At 34.1% G+C, this 20,039-nt stretch overlaps 2 protein-coding genes across 5 annotated transcripts in view; one reads left to right on the forward strand and one right to left on the reverse strand.

Moving 5' to 3' along the window:
* Positions 1 to 6,454, forward strand: part of Hnf4 (Hepatocyte nuclear factor 4) — a 30,742-nt gene extending 24,288 nt beyond the window's left edge. For all 3 annotated transcript variants that reach the window (XM_013307284.1, XM_013307285.1, XM_013307283.1), the window contains exons 4-10: positions 2,096 to 2,223; positions 2,897 to 3,043; positions 3,548 to 3,668; positions 4,752 to 4,883; positions 5,151 to 5,387; positions 5,613 to 5,769; positions 6,281 to 6,454. In XM_013307284.1, coding sequence (XP_013162738.1) covers positions 2,096 to 2,223; positions 2,897 to 3,043; positions 3,548 to 3,668; positions 4,752 to 4,883; positions 5,151 to 5,387; positions 5,613 to 5,769; positions 6,281 to 6,335 — 977 coding nt within the window. In that variant the 3' untranslated portion in view covers positions 6,336 to 6,454. The remainder of the gene's footprint in view (positions 1 to 2,095; positions 2,224 to 2,896; positions 3,044 to 3,547; positions 3,669 to 4,751; positions 4,884 to 5,150; positions 5,388 to 5,612; positions 5,770 to 6,280) is intronic.
* Positions 6,455 to 10,101: 3,647 nt separating this feature from the next.
* Positions 10,102 to 19,986, reverse strand: LOC106114404 (fanconi-associated nuclease 1). Of its 2 annotated transcripts, none has more exons than XM_013307596.1 (12): positions 19,871 to 19,986; positions 19,170 to 19,638; positions 18,800 to 19,078; positions 15,212 to 15,410; positions 14,783 to 15,013; positions 14,371 to 14,493; positions 13,684 to 13,918; positions 12,795 to 13,000; positions 12,198 to 12,319; positions 11,563 to 11,814; positions 11,108 to 11,277; positions 10,102 to 10,853 (listed from the first exon to the last, which is right to left on the reverse strand). In XM_013307596.1, exons 1-12 carry the CDS (start codon positions 19,880 to 19,882, stop codon positions 10,695 to 10,697), a joined length of 2,457 nt encoding a protein of 818 aa, XP_013163050.1. In that variant the 5' UTR covers positions 19,883 to 19,986; the 3' UTR covers positions 10,102 to 10,694. The 2 variants fall into 2 exon arrangements, with proteins under 2 accessions (XP_013163050.1, XP_013163051.1); XM_013307597.1 differs by having other exon boundaries at positions 19,755 to 19,985.
* Positions 19,987 to 20,039: the final 53 nt, after the last annotated feature.

The raw sequence follows: 20,039 nt of genomic DNA on the forward strand, positions 1-20,039 counted from the left end.
CGTTTGTTATTAATTTGATTGATAGGAGACTGATTGTTATGTAAATAATATATTATTATCTGTGGTAATACGGATCGGAAAAGTACCTAATAGTTACACTGACTAGTTTTTGTGCTAATTACTGACTTGATAGTTATGTTTATGTCTTGAACTATAATAATAAGCTTTGACAAATATTATTTGTGTATGTTTTCGTTTATGTAATCTGTAGCATGAATATTAGTGACAATCTCCTTCGTATCGTCATCCTCAATTATGTCAAAGTTATTAAGAGATTTTTGGTGTATTTTATGCCCGATAGGGGCGCTGCACAAATATTCGTGCTAAGCCCATGTACGCTACAGACATATCTCCGTACTCTTTCTTTAGTAAATTAGTTGTATTAACTAGTGGTTAATTATGTTTTGTTGTTTGTGTTGCCCTTTTAATAAAAATTTGTAAGTTTTTATAGTCGCAATTTTTTCAGCCAAAAGTAAAGATATAAGTAAATTAAATTTAAATCGACAAACATTGAAATCAGCAGAAACTAACGTATTAGCAAATAAAATAATAAATTAGCAGTGGGTTTCTGAGAGCATAAGCTCCGTTTAAAAAATATTGTTATCTCTGTATTACAAACATGAAAGACAGGCATGACGATATGTTTTATACAGAAATTTTAGTTTCAGAAACCTACGGTGAGTCCGATAAAAATACGTTATTGTAGTTGAGTTCTTTGTTAATATTATAAACATATGAATGAATTGGTTATACCATTGTCCATACATTGTTATTATGAATCAGAAATGAGTTGTTTAAAATAAAATGATTCAACTTTGTACTCACTATATTTGGAATTAATTAATAATAAGTTTATCGCTAATACTCGTAATATTAAATTTAAAGTTTAACTTAATTCTGAGGAATTGAAGTAACAGGAAATTGTAGGGAAATTAAATTAATGTATTATTAGGAATTTGATCCTCAGTTAATTTTGTTTGAACTTCCGGAAAAGACGATTGTCGCAGTTGTCATGTGACATACGTGGTGTCATGAAATTAAACTCAAAATGTTGTTATTGAGTAGGAATCAAATTTGTTTTCAATTATTTTCAGTCAATCTTATTTCTTACTAATATTATAAATGCTTAGATGGATGGATGGATAGAGGTTACTTTGAAGGTATCTTCGGATAGGTTCAACGGATTTCTCTGAAGTTTCTCATATATTTAGAACACAGTCTGGAAGAACACATACTTATTAAGATTTTTAATAACGCGCGGGCGATAGCTAGTCTTATAAAAAAAGTATAATTTAAAAAAATTGTTTCCATGCCGTTCCGAAACGGCTTGACCGATTTTTATGAAATTTGATACGCATATTCAGTAGGTCTTATCTACAATGGGTTACATTATTGTCGTGAGAACTGACAAAATTGCACATGTTTACATCTATGAGAAGTTCATTAAGCTTTAGGGAACCGACAAGGTGACGGGAATGTGTGGAACATGGCGCCGAAACTCTGTCCTCATTTAATACTTCCGAACCTAATAAAAAATGTAGACGACATTATTTCTCTTAGCTTGATTTCGCTTATCTAATATTATTAATTACTTCCTTTTACGACTTAAAAAATCATATCGTACTTTTGTAATAAAATAATCACGGGCATCGATAATTAAGTGGGTTTGGTTATCGCTTCACACATTTCCAATCCTTTCATAACGTATCGGAACTATGTAAAAACCTTTTTAGTTTATAAACCATTTTACAAATACTATTTAATACTAAAAGAAGATATGGAACATTTCGATATAGTAAAGATTAATCTTTTTATCATAAAACATTGACTTTAGAACCCTTGAACGCTTTATTTATAGGTATTCCCAACATTATACAAATATTAAGGTAATAATAAGTAGACCAGCGGGGTTAGACAAAGTGGAACTAACGCCCAACAATCACGTGACTTATCGTAAGTTATTGTCAGTTCTGTACATTTTTGAAGTTCCTTATAGAATCGCTTCGAAGCATTTTGTCTAACCCATCTCTTACTATAGTCCAATAAAGACCTTTAGGAGTATATTATTATGTGATTATGATTCATATTGTTCCAGCCGTGCAGAATGAGAGAGACCGCATTAACTGTCGACGGCCGTCGTACGAAGAGCCCGCGCAGGCCAACGGGTTGTCCGTCGTATCTCTGCTCAACGCCGAACTGCTCAGCAGAAAGGTTATAGACGAGGTACAGAAATTTCCACTTTAAATGCTATGTTATAAGATTCTAATTCAATTAAGTAAGAATGGTCATCTTACTAATATTATAAATGCGAAAGTTTAGATGGATTGATGTATGTATCTTCAGAACGGCTGTATGGATCTCGCTGTAATTTGTTATAGATGTAGAACATAGTCTGGAAGAACACATAGGCTATTAATTAAGTTTTTTAAACCGTGCAGACGGAGTCGCGGGTGACAGCTAGTAAACGTATACATATATGTGTAAATTTGTATTGAACGTTAGAAACTTCGTAATTTAGATATTATTTATCTTTATAACATGTGAATGGAAATGTTTGAAAAATAAAGTTATGTTGTTATCAGATTCATTTTGTGATAGGATAAATAACAGTTACAAAATGGCGACAAGATTCAAGAACAATTAACAGTAGGTTTCCGAGTCCAAAATGTCCATTTAAAACATATGGTTATCTTTGTTATGACAAAGATAATGACAGGGATGACGATATGTTTTATACAGAGATTTTGGTCTCTGAAACCCACAGTAAATAGTATAGGTTGACTATTCTGAAAGAGAATAAATGACACTAGTAATTTAAGAAACTAGATATAAAATACTCTTTAAAGAGTATGAGCAATTTTATCAGATTTTATAATATAGTTGGTTATGTTGACAGACGAACAACGTGACAGACGCGGAGATCAACAACCGCAATCTAGCAAAGATCAATGATGTCTGCGAGTCAATCAAACAACAGCTTCTCATACTAGTCGAGTGGGCGAAGTATATACCCGCCTTCACGGAATTGCAACTAGATGATCAGGTAACCACAACTTAACAAGTCCAGACCTGAGTACTATTAAAAAAAGTTTTGTTTTTAAGTAAAAAGAAATGATAAAATGTTGCCAGTCGTAAAAGAATTATAAAATTCGCTCCAATAGTTATAGTTTTTAACAGTGGTAGATTTCATATCATCTGTTGTGCGTATTGACCGTTTTGCCCGGTGAAATACCACGACCACACAGAAGACACGCCTCAAGAGGAAGCAATTCCAAATATTTTCTGATGAGAGTGGTGTCGGAGTACTAACTTTAATCTTCTTTCCATTCCCACCCTTTTCTTATAAGGTAAGGATGGGAAGGGAAAATATCCTCATTCCGTGCGTCCCATTCTCCGATTAAAGGTAGACGACGTATCTGCAATTACGGCAGTCTATGGGCAGCGGTTGCTTCGCTAGGTGTGGCCAATTGCCTGTTTGCCACGTTATCATATAAAAAAAGTTGATCCAAGACAAACAATGTATATGTTGTGTGTGCGTGTGGTGCAGGTGGCGCTGCTGCGGGCGCACGCGGGCGAGCACCTGCTGCTGGGCTGCGCGCGCCGCTCGCTGCATCTCAAGGACGTGCTGCTGCTCGGCAACAACTGCATCATCGCCAAACATAACATCGGTATGATGGATAAACTGACACACTTTTAATCCACTTATGTCATAAATATTACATATTCGCCACCTACGCCATAGAAGTAAATCACGAGACAGTTTTGGGCTAGTGTATTTGAACATTGGTATATTTACTTACTAAATTAATATATTTATGCGTTATATTATACAATAAATTTTATAAACGTATTACATATCGAATTTAAATTGAATGTTGTCAGAAATCTGTGACATAAATTATCTACACTTTTATTTACAATGCACGTAGAAAAGTAATAAATGTTTTAAATAATATTTCGTTTCCACGACACTTGCGACTATAAATATATGAGACGTATTTGGAATATGAAAGTTAACGAAATATTTAATATTCAGCAACAGTATTATTAAACTTACGAATAACACGAATTGAATGAAAATTCACATGAATATCGTCTTAATTATTTTTGTTAGTAACCTTTTATTTGGGGAGGTGCCTCAGGGAAGGGGGCGTGCCCTTATTAATGGCTCACAAATCGCGACGCTGGGCAACAGACCAAAATAAGATTTTATCTATCATCACATATACATATATATGTAACATAGTACGTTAATAGATTTGGCTCGTGAAGAGCTATGCAACCTCGCGCCGCGTCAACTGTCCGCCTTTCATTTGATGATGATTGCTGCAGAGATTTATTATGTTTACATTGTTGGTGTCAGATTACGAATACTTCTACGCCCTGTATATAGATAACTAACTATCGCCCACTACTCCGTCCGCGCAGTATTAAAAAAAAACTTAATTAGTAGCCGACGTGTTGCATCTGTGCTAAATTTCATCAAGATGTGTTGATCCGTCCCTCAGATAACTTCTAAGAAATATCCATCCATAGATCCAAACATTATCGCAACTATAATATTGGTAAGATGTATTTTAAATATTGCAAAGACCACAACTATCTCATTTAACCTATTTCTTCCGATTTGGTCAACCAGTTTAGGATACAAGCGGGATTTGATCGGATATTTTATGGGTTAATGCTCTTGTTTTGGATCAGTCGACAGAAAACCTGTTTTTAAAAGTGTTAAATAAATTATTGTGTTCCAGATGGTCGCATGGACATCGACATCAGTATGATCGGGATGCGCGTCATGGACGAGATCGTGAAGCCGCTGCGGGAGATCGACATCGACGACACAGAGTTCGCCTGCCTCAAGGCCATCGTATTCTTTGATCCCAGTAAGATTGCTTTTTAATAGTTTTCTCTCTCTTCACATTATAGGAGAAACTTTTACTGCTTTAAAAATGCGCTTCTGTGAAATACCTAACAGAGTGCAGATTTTAACAAAAAAAAAATAATGTGAACAATGAAATTGAAAATAGATTACATAATTATTTTAAAGATATTGTTTTGCTCGCTCTATTCCATAACTGTGACATCACAATATGTAGCGGTGTTGACATTTTATTTGAAAAGGTATATAAGATTGTTATCGTGTGTTGCAGACGCGAAGGGTCTGTCGCAGCCGCACAAGATCAAGCAGCTGCGCTACCAGGTGCAAATCAATCTGGAGGACTACATCAGCGACCGGCAGTACGAGGGCCGTGGCCGCTTCGGAGAGCTGCTGCTGTGTCTGCCGCCGCTGCAGAGCATCACCTGGCAGATGATCGAGCAGATACAGTTCGCCAAGCTGTTCGGTGTCGCGCACGTCGACAGCCTGCTGCAGGAGATGCTGCTCGGAGGTAATGACACATTCCTGACAGCATGACTCTTTAATAAGCACGCTCTCAGGAAAAAGTTAACTGCCCGACAGATAGCGCAGGATTTATAATATGAGGATCAAACGATATGGATTTTATCTGAATGTGAACTCAATGTATCAATATGCAAATGAGGCGAGAGAGATGTACCCAGATACTATTCGGTAGTTGTTGCTTGAATTTATTTATCTTTATATTTATTTACAGGAGCATCGACAGAGCCCGCGGTGTTAGATGAGAGCGTATCAGAGGGCGTGTCCGGGGGCGGGGCTGGAGGCGGTGGGGGCGGGGCGTCGCCTGCGCTGGTGCCGCAGCTGCCCGCCCACCAGTACGACTCCATCGCCTTCAAGCAGGAGCCTGACATGTATACACTAACACTATTTTATAAAAAACCTTAAGTCATATGTAAATTACGACCAACAACGATCGCTTAACGATAATGCCGTTATCAAATCGAATTATTTTACCGTTACCGTTTAATAATATGAATGTACTAGTTTTTACCCGCAACTTCGTCCGCGCGGAATTAAAAAAATATAGCCTATGATACAATGGGATAGTGTAGCTTTTCAACAATGACAGAATTTTTTGAATCGGTTCTGTAGTTTTGGAGTCTATTCAGTGCAAGCAATTAAACTTTCCTCTTTATAATATTAGTTAAGATTATTTTAAATAACGTGCGAAATTAAAATGCCCGAATGCAAATATTGCTCTTAAGTTTCATCAGGCGGTAAATTAAATAATTCATACAATTTTTCTTTCTGTCAATTAAAGTTAAAATTTAAATAAATCACGTCCAGAAAATTGAAAAAAATTGCCTGCGAATCTGTAAACACGAAATGTCATATTAATAAATGTTTTTTTTTTTGATACAGGAGTCCGGAGCCCAGTTCACGTCTGATGAAGTCTTCCGACATCACCTTGTTATAGTGCTTTACCTTGTTATTGTATACAATTTTCACTAATCAATTATACACAAACTATTTCTATATTTTATATACATTTTATTAGATAAGTGGAAAGGTTTTTTTTATATACATTTCATAAGATTTCACAGATTATGTAAATTATCTATGGTTGCATGGAAATGACAATTTTTTTTTTTATTTATTTAATGAATTATACCAAAATTCGTGGTAATATTACTTTTATGTTAAAAGTGTATTCTTTGCTATATAAAATCAATTTAGATTTGTTAGTACATTAGTACACTAAATTGAGACATAAATTTATAATCAGTCCAGTGAACTGAAATTGGGGTTTTAGAAAATATTTACTGCCTACCCCATTACGGTTTTAGCATCATAACGTTTAGATTTTTAAGTGATACATTTCGTAACAATTAAAATCTTTCCTTTGTTTTTTTTATCCTAAAATGTTGCCATATTTCCGATATTCCATCAATGTATTTTATTAAATACAAGACGAAATAATAGTTTCATATTAATGTTAATTCGAAACCAAAATTGTATTTTATTGTTATAATAAGATTAAATTAAAATGAGGAGATATTTTAAAATTATACTTTCTTTACTCTTTGTTACCATTAAAGTTAGGTGATGGTTAGGACTTGATTTTAATTTCCTAGGATTTTTTAATGTTTAAAAAAAATGTTTATACATAATTGTTTCGAGTAATATATTAAATGATGCATACTAGTGTTGCAATATGTAATAATAGTAAGCAACAAAATGGAGGGGAAGCTTTTGCCAATTTATATTGTATAGTAAAATGCTCAATTTAATTTTCATATTTTTTATAGGAGAGGGTAATTTCATAAATCAGTATCTTGTTAATTATGCCTTTTGAGTTGCGAATCACCGGTCAGTATGAAATGTAAAGCGCACCATCTGTTCGAGTCGCAAGCAGTGACCTGAAAGTTGTTGAGTCGCACCTCAAAGGTTTGAGTCGATGTGATCTGAACTTATTTGTACTGTGTGTCTGTTTTCTATACTGTTCCTACTCTTTATAGGGTTGTCAAAAAGTACACATTTCGAATTCTTGTATTAAAAAAATAATTACGATCAAGTTGCTCTCTCCTATGAATATAATTTCGTATAATGTTGTTGGTGTTTACATAGATTATATTTTAGAGGTGGGAGTTCGTATCGTTGTTGAAACGTAATCGTTAGTTTCCACTACAATAGCAATGTACAAAAACATAGTTATCTCTGTTTTTTCAAACGGAATGAAAGAGACGATAGTATGTCTACAGTTTGTACAGTGGGAACTAAGGGTAACGTTCGGTTTAGGAACAATTTAACTTTTAAGACTTACCTTAATGTGCCTTGTCCTGTTACTAAATGTAAATAAGCGTTAAAATTTGATAGATATATAGAAAATAAATCACCTTATTACAAAATGTGTTTTATTGGTAGCATAAAGATAATTGAATATGTATTTCGTAATTTCTCATGGTTTCTCTTTGACGTCCATGTAACCTTTTCTCCTGTCCGCTCTGTTTTTGCAATATAAGAAGAGAACAGATATAGCGGATACTGCGGACATTGCAAGCAGTGGAATAAATACTGTGAACATAGCCAGCTTGACTGTTTGTCTGACTTCGCGCACTCCAAAATACAATCTTTTACTTCTTTATTTGTTGTTAACTTTATATTTCTTGTGTAAAACATCAAAAATTATGACTTTTCAAAGTTGACGTTTAATAAATGTCAATTTTATTTTTTGTTTTCTTCTCTAAGCAAACGGTTGCAGGTCGTTAAATCCATTGTCGGAGATTATTCATTTAAAGTATAATATCAAGACTCTTTAACAAGTCATTTCCACTTTTAAATCTTACGACTTACTAATATGGATAGATGCTTGTTTGAAAGTATCTCCACAACGGCTGCATAGATCTCACTGAAATTTGGCAAAGATGTAGAGCACAGAAAATAAGAACACATAGGCTACTAATTAAGGTTCTTTTTAATTCAGCGCGGACGGAATCGCGGGAGTCAGATAATATTCAAATATTAACGAATCATATTCAGTAAACATATATATTTTAATATAATATTTTGAATACAAAACATCTTAAAACTATATATAAAAAATATATGTATTTGACTATCAAAATACTTTGATATTTTACTAGCTTAAGTACTAATTAGTCAAAAATAAACGGAACAGAAAGATGAATTATGAAATACTGTGCGTAATATTATAAACTGTTTTTTTTATAATTTCAATATAAATATGGCACTCCTGATAAATATAGCTCTTGTATTTAGTATAGTTCTTTTCAAATATCTTGGCGGCTCAAGGAGATGCGCAGTACCCTCAAGTCGCATCCCGCTACGCCTCCAAGTCACGCATTTAAAAACCGCCTAGATATCTGAAAACTATAGTACTGTAATAAATGCAATAAATACCGCTGAAATAAACATGCAATATGTCAGCTTTTAATATTACGTATGTAAAGCAAAACGAAATTCTTACACAAAATGTTTTAAAGTATGCGTTTCCACTGCTTTAAAAACTGTAAAACATGTTACAAAAAAAATGAGAAGCACAGAAGCATTTCATTTTTTTTGTAACATGTACCAATTCCAACACATTAGTGGACACCAGGGGGCGGCAGTGATAAACGTTTGTTAAGGCACAAGAAATATTTAACCATAGACAAAAATAATAGAGCACCTGAATAATATAGACATATCATAGACTTACAATTAGAGCTTATAGCGTCGGTGGCTCAGGGGTTAAAGCAATTGACTTGTAATCTGCAGATCCTGGGTTCGAATCCCACCAAGAAATTCAAAGCGATGTGTGAAGTCAACCCGCACAGGCCAGCGTGGTTGACTATAGCCACCTTTGACTTACGGCAGGCTCCGAACCCCTCAGTGGGGATATATGAGCTGATGATGATATACAATTTGTGGGATATAAGACTTAAAAATATAAATGGTACCTACTTAATCTGATAGTCAATGTCAAAATAAAAATATCATTTTATAGATCTTACCTACAAATCTACATGTACCTCATCATCATCATCATCAGTTCACTATACGTCCTCACCGAGGGGCTCGGAGCCTACCCTAAGTTAGGGATGACTAGGCCATAGTCAACAACGCTGGCCAAGTGCGGGTTGGTTGACTTCACACATACCTTGAATTTCTTCTCAGATATGTGCAGCATCACGACTTTTCCTTCACCGTAAGAACGTCGGATAAATGTACATATGTAAATCGGAAATCGAAAAACACATTGGTACATGGCGGGATTCGAACCCAGGACCTGCAGATTGCAAGTCAAGTGCTTGATTCCTGAGCCATCGACGCCGTAATATGTACTTACATAATTATAGGTCGTAAATTAGTAACACATTTTGTAACTAAAAGCTAAACTGCATTCAATGCAATGTTACGACTATAAATTAAATTGCAAAATCATTCACTTAACGTATATATATCTAGTGATTAATGTTTGTAAATTTGTGATTGTACTTAACTAGAAATGAGGAGACATGATATCTTTAAAATATTTTTGAAAGGATCTGATTATTTTTCAATATAAAATAGTAGATTCGTGCGTTCTGCCTAGAATACATTAGAGTTTTTTTTTTGTTAAAATATTAGCAGATTTTTTGTAAATTTAATTTACTAATATTTCTTTAACCATTCCAACTCGATCGACAGGCGGGATTCGATCCCCCGACCTCGTGATCGGAAATCCGTACCCTTAACCATTAGGCTATTGACGCTTTTAGTTTTAAGAGATTTATGCAATAAAACTATATTAGTGAGATATTTATTCAAGCTAGAATTAGTAAACGAATCTGTATAACTTAAGAATATAACTGTTAATAATTGTACTTTAGTCATCAAATCTGTTGAAACTTAATTTCCTAGTAACATGTTTTGACATGTTTATTGCTACAAGAGTCATAGAAAATAGAAAAAAAAAATTATGACCCTGTTCAATTTAACGATAGTAATGATAGAATATAATTTATAACTTCCTCCTTTTGGAAGTCAGTTACAAAGATCTTCAACATCTTAATTTATGGTCCAACCCGACTAATACGCACATTGATAAAACATTATAAGGCGGCAACGTTATTAAAATCGAAAATTGTCCAAACCAGTTGTTAAATCCAGCACTGGAATACAACTCGAAAATATGATAGCACGCCAGAATGCACTGTGTTGTATATATATCAGTTGCAATCCAGCACTGGATCTTAGACTGGAATAATGTAAACAGGTCATAATCTAATAATAAAAAGTTATTGGCACAAAGTGAAGGCGGTCTCTTTCTATCGCTAGTGTATAGGTGAGTAGGCTATAGGTGTTGCGGTGCGGCTCGCGCCTTGCAGCGCGTGGTGTTGGTGCCCACGTAGCAGAACTCCGCGCGCAGCCCCGCGTCCACCAAGTAGCGCAGCCACTGCAGCTGCTTCACAGACGGCTTGTCAGAGTCCGTCTTCACCTCCACGAACTTTATCTGGTTAAAAATATTACATGTTGGTGGTACATGTTTGATGATTGGTCACATGTTGGTGGTACATGTTTGATGATCGATCACATGTTGGTGGTACATGTTTGATGATCGGTCACATGTTGGTGGTACATGTTTGATGATCGGTCACATGTTGGTGGTACATGTTTGATGATTGGTCACATGTTGGTGGTACATGTTTGATATTTGGTCACATGTTGGTGGTACATGTTTGATGTTTGGTCACATGTTGGTAGTACCTGTTTGGTGATTTGATTCCATAGTGTGAGGTCTGGGAAGCCGCTGTGTGTGCGGCGGTAGTCCTTGGCGAGGCGGGCGCAGAGAGCACTGGTGGCGGCGCCGCCCAGGCACCGGCACACCGCCTTCACACGCTCCACCCCGATACTGCGCGTTATGCCTGACAGTTCGCCTGCAACATAGATAATAAAAAATTAAAACAATATTTGTTAATTGAAAAATTAAAAAAAACAATCTGACTGCACCCCTACGACACACAGGTACGGATGTAATGACACCTAATTCGTCACAATCACTTCAATCTTTTAGGCTACAAGTGGGCACAAAGAAAAAATATTACTGTCTTGAGACACTCAGTGAAAATAAAAAAAGTTATTCTTAAGTAATACTAAATTAGTTGCAAAAGTAAAAATAAGTTTAAAATTTGTCGAAAAAGGGGTTAGCAAATAGTTGTTACCTTCAGGGCGTGCATCCCAAGTCTCCTGTATCCAGGTCAACAATTCACTCTCTGTCGCGTTGCTGATCTCTCTGAGGCGGTCGTCGATGAGGGCCTTGCGGTTCACATAGAAGCTGTCAGTGAACAGATCCTGCGGGAACATCTGCAGCTGGGACAGGAACACGCCGCGCACGCCGGGCAGACGTACGTATATTATGTCCCAGAACAACACGAAGAATATCGTCGATATAATCCTGCCCTCCCAATGGCCGCCTGCAAAATATACGAGAGTTGACATCTGACAAATATGTAACAATTATTCTAGAATTAATCCATATATATCCTGGGATTCAGTAAAATCAGTAAATCTTCGAAAGGAAAGAACTAGAGAAATGTTTGAGAATGTTGGAATATTCGTATGTGCCAAGGTTGGAATGTTGGAAGATTGGAATTTTGGAAGATTGAAATGTTGGAAGATGGAAATGTTGGAATGTTGGAAAGTTGGAAGATTGGAACGTTGGAAGATTGAAATGTTGGAATGTTGAAAGATTGAAATGTTGGAAGGTTAGAATGTTGGAAGATTGAAATGTTGGAATGTTGGAAGATTGAAATGTTGGATTGTTGGAAGATTGAAATTTTGAGTATTGGACTTTTACCGTGAGTGTATTCTCCAGTATTTATATACTCTTCAATGCAGTATTCCTCCGCGTCCAGGAACATGCGGCTGCCGTCCGACGTCAACGTTTCAAACTTTATCTTGCCGCGGTTGTTACACGTCCTGATATTTTACAATAAACAAAAAGCATTAATTTTACTTCTTACTTGACTTACTAATATTATAAATTTGCATATTTAGATGGATGGATGATGGTTTGAAGGTATCTCCAGAACGGCTGAACGGATCTCGATGAAATTAGGCATACATAGAGAACATAATTTGGAAGAACACATAGGTTATTATGTTTTTTTATTCTGTGCGGACAGAATCGCGGGCGACAGCTAGTACTCATTAAATTTCAATATTTCCTAACATATAAGAAATCAGAGAATATCATGATAAAAATTTGTAAAACTTGAATAATGAAACTGAACAAAATGTGTAGAAATGCTTAAATCAATCCATTTACACAATAAAGAAAGGCATTTAGGACTGAATTTCAATATTAACACGTGAAATGGCACTGCGATTTTCAAGTGTGAAATTGCGAGTCGATGGCATTGAATGTGTTAATAAGGAATTTAAAAATACTTACTCTGTTGGTTGTTTATAAATATGTTTTGCTTCAAAATCATTCTCCTTGACAGAGTTGAGTAGAGCACATTGTAGCAGTTGTTGTCGCAACTCATCACTTAGTTCTGTACACTTCAATGTTGCCAGTTTAAAAGCTCGTGGTCGCATCTCACATTTACAATCCTCCTCTATATCAGACTTAAGTCCCTCTAACAAAACCTCTGCTGCCTGAAATTTAAGCAAGTTATAAAGTAACTTATTAATAAAAAATAATAAAAATTCTTTAATTGGCAAAGAAAAAACATTTTTCACAAAATTTTGTGGTTTTGTCTCCGGAACTAGTTGAAACTGTGTTTCAGAAGACAGCGTCTTCTCTTATCTATTACCTAAAGTTAAAGATAGTTTCTTAACATATAATGTGCATTGAAATATACATTAATACAAAAAACTTGACCAATTGCATCTATACTAAAATTTACTATGAAAAATAACAGTAATTTAGATAACTGCAGATATTGAATTGAAAACAAAATAAATATATATATATATAAAACTAGCGGACCCGACAGACGTTGTCCGGTCTACACGTCTTTAATTTGAATAAATTAATATGAAGTTAATATTTGATGACAATTGTGAATCTAAAACATTCCCATATCCCCTTGAACACACACAAAAAATTTCATCAAAATCGGTCCAGTCGTTTGAGAGAAGTTCAGTGACATACACACTCACAGAAGAATTATATATATAAAGATTAAAAGTATAAATATTTTTATTATTTAAAAAAAAAATCTGTTGAAGTAGAACATGAATAACGCATCACATTTCTAATTGTTAGTTTCTGAGACCAAAATCCCTGTATAAATATTCACATATATTGTCATTCAAACGAAAATATAAAACAGTACCTTCTCATAAGAGTTTTCATGTTTTTCCAAAATAAGTGCCTTTTCAGCGTACCACAGAGACTTTTTATGTTGTCTAAAGGCAGACTGTTGTATCAACGTGGTCAGAATTTTCAGTGCCTGTTTAATATATTTCTTTTCTTTCATCTTTTTCAACTCCGGTACACTTTTTTCTAATAACTTGATGTATATGTGTCCCGGTGTGTACTTTCGCAACCATGAAGGCAATGATTTGTAACTGTAATTAATCATTTTATGAATCACTAGCTGTTTCACGCGATTCCGTCCGCGCGGAATTAAAAAAAACTGAATTAGTATTATAGTTTATGTGTTCTTCCAGACTATGTCCTATATGTATGACAAATATCATCAAAATCTGTTCAGCCGTTTTTAGATTCATTAAATCAAACATCCATCCATCTAAATATTCGCATTTATAATAGTAGTAAGAAGTAAAATGGTACATTTTACATGGATAATAGTGTTTAAAAATTTTTACTCATATTTTGAATACGAAAATTTGGATGGATATATGTATATTTGTTAACACATAAATCAAGAATAGCTGAACAGATCATGATGAAATATAACAGAGATAGATTATAGTCCTAAATAGCATAGACTATTCAGTTTTTTTAATTCTTGGATGAAGTCGGGGACGACAGCTAGTAAAGTAGTAATGTCACTTACTAATTCCATTCTTCTTCACTAAGATTCTTGTACAAACTATAAACCATAGAGCTGATGACAATTTTTTCATCAGTAGTATTCGCTATATGCCATTTTTGAGAAATTTTATATGCGTTCATGTAACTGAAATGTATACAAAAAATTTACTTTTAACTTTCATAAAAATTTAAAGTGCCTGCGAAGTTTTTATAGCAATAAAACTTGATATATAACAAGAATAGAAGCTTATAGTTGCCCATTTTTCAAAATTCGACATTAATTCATAAACAAAGATATTTATGCTTAATTTAAAAAAGTTTGCAGCACTTCTCGTTAACTCGAATCTTGTTCGAATTCCTTAAAAAGATACAAAGTTTTCGCTCCATTTATGAAAATGATTAAAAAAAAAATAGTGAACAAAGTATTGTTTTACCTTTCAAATTCATCACTCGTATTAAAAACCACACTTGCATTGTCTAACGTAATATCATCATTTATTGGATAAATTTCCTTTTTCACTTTGCTATTAAGAAGTATTAATTCCAATTTACTTTCTCTTATTATACTGTAGTCAATTCCAAAATACATAAGGTAATATAACTTTGTAAATGTCACATCAGCGCTTTCACTCAGTCTATAGCATTTACCAGCTTTGAGTCTCAATCTGCAGGAAAAAATATTTTAAATAATAAAAACTATTCAGAAATATATATTCTTAGTTTTTTTTTTATATCTATAGGTCCAGGTTTTGAGAGCAGAATTAAACATTCTGCCAAATATGTGGCATACCGGCCACATATTACCTTTGTCTTTTTAATTATGAAACCAGTGAACAGAATCATTTTGGCACTGTTATACTTACTTTTCCATTCCTCTATTTGCATTACTACTCTTTTCACCTTTGAAATAATTGCTTATATTGACAGTGCGGGAAATAAAGTTCTTTAAAGACGTTATTGCCTCTTGTTTAGTCTTCACTTTAATATTCAAATCTTTGCATACATCTTTTAATTCATTAAGTTTCAATACTTCAACATAATCATCAAATGTCATGCAATTTACTGTAAACAAATATTAACATTATTAAATGAAACATTAGTACTCCATCTGGGCGGAATTAAAAAATAACTTAATAAGTAGCCTATGGGTTCATACTATGTTCTACTTTTATGCCAAATTTAATTTAGGTCCATGTAGACATTCTGGAGATACCTCCTAACAAACATCCATATATCCATCCATCCCAACATTCGTATGTTTAATATTAGTAAGAAGTAATATATTGTAAGCATCTCATAAACAACATAATGAAATTCTTTATTTTATTACCTATAGTTTTACTTTAATTTTTTTCATATGTCTCATAGAAATAAAGCCAATTACTATAGAGCACTTAGTAATTCTTGCGCATTATCCTTTCCGTTATCTCTGATAATCATTAATTGATAAATCACTTTATTTAATAGATAGAAACATTATGACATCAATAAATACAACATATGTATACCAGGAAAAAAAACAATTATATATAGATAAGACTAGCTGTCGCCCACGACTCCGCAGAATTAAAAAAAACTATTGGTCGCAGCTTAATGTTATATCGCCTAAAGCCTTCCTCCATAAATGGCCTTGCCAACAAAAAAAGAATTTTTCAAATCGGACGATTTAACAGTGGTAGAGCCCGCTTTAACATCTTCGCACGAATTGGCCCGGCTCGCCCGGTGAAATACCACGACCAGACAGAAGACAGGCGTGAAGTGGAAGCAATTCCGCGTTTCGTCTGATGAGTGTGCGTCCCGGAGGCCTAATTTAGTCCTCTTTCCCTTCCCACCTTTTTCTCATAAGGAAAGGATTGGAAGTGGAAGTGGAAGTGGACTTTCCGGATGAGAGGATGCATGGAAAGGGAATATATTTTCATTCTGTGCATCCTCTCCTCCGTCGATGAAAGGCAGGCAACGCATATGCAACTGCGTATGTCTATGGGCAACGGACACTTCGCTATTTCGATTTCAGGTGGCCGCTCGCTCGTTTGCCACCTTATGAGTATTTCCTGTGATTAGTGCATTTAAACAAACAAACTCTTCCGCTTTATAATGTTAGTATAGATAAGCAATGTTCACAGTTATTAGTCATAACATTCATATTTTCTATATGATATACAAACTACTTATATTGATAGTGTTAAGGGATTACTAAAGCTATTGCACATCTGCAACATCAGAAGATTTGTATGAATTGACTTTAATCAAGAAGTATGCTCACTTCTTCAAAGGCCACAAGTTATACTAATTTAGAAGTACTTAGGAAATTATTAAAAACTAGAAGTCCAAGCCACTTTGTCAGCACAGATTTAAAAAATAATATTTGTCTGTAATATAAAGTAAAATAATGTACTTTCCCATCAAAGTTGGTCCAGCCATTCCAGACAAAAGTTGGAATAAACACAGCCTTGTAGACAGACACGGACAGACAAATTATCACATTCAGTACCTCAAGTACAGTCAGCGTCATATAGATCGTCACAGACAAGATATGCAAATATATAGGTACATCAAAAGTAATCAATTATATCGGTACAACAAAAGTCCTCAAAATAATAGATACATTCACCCTGCTCAAAAACATCGGTACATACACAGCGTCAAATATATGAGTACATGCAAGATGCTCATAAATATCGTAGCATCCACAGCGTCATAAGTAACGAAGCAGTCAAGGTGCTCAAAAATATCGGTACATTTGACAAAATTGAACTCTATCTCTATATACTTGTGATACAATTTGGAATAAACTACTTCTGTTACATTCATTTGACACTTTGCATCAAACCATTTTTCAAAATTTACTAAAAGTGTTCGACGCGGATGACAGATATTACGTAGATAAAACCAACATCAAATTTAAGTTTGTCATCATATATGCTAGTTTGGTCTCGTGGCCTTACCGTTCGCCGCCGTTGGTACGTAAGTTCGGCGATTCAAATCCCAAGCAACTATTTTTTTTTTGATATTAGGTACTTTTTGATATTGCCTTGGACTAATGAGTTTGAACGCTAAAGTACTTTTCTATTTCAAACAAAAATGAAGGAGATAAAGTGATGCTATTGACATGTAATTTGTTTATTACTCATGTTTGTTAAACTTGTACCGGTAAAAATAACACTTTTACTTTTACCTTTTACTGATACTGATTATATTTAAGAAACAAAGAAAAAAAATCTGAATGTCAATATCCAAACTACATCAAATTTTTGGTCGATTGCAATAAACATTCCAGTGTGCGTGGGCGCGCACACATATGTAGATAACACTTGTACGTATAGTTTCCGCGCGTACCATTCTTAAAACCCGCAAAGACAATCCACGCTCCGCCCACTCACTTCAACCACGATGGTCTGACTTAATTGTTGTTAACTTTATTTAAATTTCTTTCTACCCGACAGCGAAAATTATAAAAAAAAATTGTCGAGCAAAATTTTACATTACCAAATTTTTACTGGTTATGAAAAAATAACCACGTGATTGATAAAATGAAAAAAAAGTAGCCTGAGATTCGAACCGGTAAACTTACATATTACGGCAAACATACTAGAATACTGCGCCAAACTAGTATATATTGTGACAAGGCAAAATTTGATATTAGTTATTACGTATCTGTCATATTCGGCGTGACAAACTTTTATAATATATTTAAGCGTTATGACAGGAGAAGAAAAATATTGGGTTGCCCAGTAAGTTCGTGCCGCTTTATAAGGAAAATTGAAACCCTGTCCTCTTAAATTTTTGGAAATGGTTTTAAATTATATTGGTACGACTCTATACCTAAAACGTCTTTTATTTTTGGCTAAAATTTTAAAAATTAGTTTTTATCTCAACCAATGAAATGAAATTATTCACAATATAGAAATTTTTGTGACGTTTGATAATGGTGGAAATCCGAAAATGAATCCACTTCAGCTGCAGTCTATTGTAAGCTTTATATCGAAAATCAGAACGAACTTTCCGGACAACCTATAATGTTAATACAAAGTGTCAAATGAATGTAACAGAAGGAGTTTATTCCAAATTGTATCACAAGTATATAGAGATAGAGTTCAATTTTGTCAAATGTACCGATATTTTTGCGCACCTTGACTGCTTCGTTACTTATGACGCTGTGGCTGCTACGATATTTATGAGCATCTTGCATGTACTCATATATTTGACGCTGTGTATGTACCGATGTATTTGAGCAGGGTGAATGTATCTATTATTTTGAGGACTTTTGTTGTACCGATATAATTGATTACTTTTGATGTGCCTATATATTTGCATATCTTGTCTGTGACGATCTATATGACGCTGACTGTACATCATGTGTACCAAATATGTTTTTTTTCTCTATATTACATACTGACACTCTAAATTTGTTAATGTGTATAGAATATAGATAAATTACAGTAAAATCTTACCATCATTTGCAGAATACTTGATGAAGCCTTGCTCTACTAAAGAATTGATCATAAACTCAAAATGAGGATCATCAATATTGTTGTCTCCACCAGCAATCTTTTTAGCATCCTCTCTTCTATACCAGCATCTTTTGCGCCAGAATAATCTACATATCAAACGCATGCCCGGCTTCACTACTTCCAAAGTCTTACTCAGTAGATTGTGTACAGATTCAGGTAACAGTTTCCTCAGAGGCTCATCATAAAGATAATTGTGAATAATCTTCAATAGAAACATGGCTGTATAAAAATTATATGTTAAAAAACAAAGTTGATAAATAAAATAATAAAAAGAATAAGATTTTGATTTAAATATATAAATATGACTTACTTTTATCATCATAACTTTTAAATTCATCGGGAAATGATTCATCAAGAGCCCCATCGCTGGAGTTAAACATGTTATGCAAGTTCTTTTTTGCCTTTTGTGGTGTATTTACCAGACGATTTTTGGTTGGAGAAAAGAACTTTTTTGATGTTCCAGGACTATTAATTTTCTTTGGAGTGCTCTCGTAACTATTAGTTGGAGTTTTTGGAGTATATAAAATAGTACTATTGGTAGTATCTGAATCATCGAACCGTAAACACATTGGAGAAGATTTAATAGCACTGTTGGTATTATCCGTGTTAGTATCTGTCTCTTCATCACTGCACAAATCAATAACATCTACAGTTTGATCGGTTTTCACCATTTTATTTGGCGTCGTTGACTTTAAACTTAAATTATATCTTTTTTGTGGAGTACCGTCCATATTTTGAACTACTTTACTGCGATTTATTTTATAGTAATCGGTTATCATCTGTAATATAAAAATAACAGGAAAGCTTGAATAAACTATTATTGTACGATATACTATGCAATTATACGAATTTCAATTCAACACTAGAAAAATATCACATAATTATTGAAAAACACCTTATTCATAGTGAATGCCGCTCAAAAGATAACAGTAATCTAACTATAACACAATATACCCAACACCAATCTTTCAATGTTTTTGATAAACTTAATACGTATTTATAGTGCCAAACCTCTACGTGCATTTCATTGCATTGTATGTTGTTGTTGGTGTTAGAGATGCAAATATATTTTTTTTTCGTACTATAAACTGGGTTTTCTTTTTGTTAGAATATTTGAAACTATTTATCTGACAATGACAGTGATTATCAGTGGCACATGTCAGTTTATTTGATGAGTTTA

This window comes from Papilio xuthus, unplaced genomic scaffold (assembly GCF_000836235.2).
Source record: "Papilio xuthus unplaced genomic scaffold, Pxut_1.1 DF828142.1, whole genome shotgun sequence".
Lineage (NCBI taxonomy): Eukaryota > Metazoa > Arthropoda > Insecta > Lepidoptera > Papilionidae > Papilio > Papilio xuthus.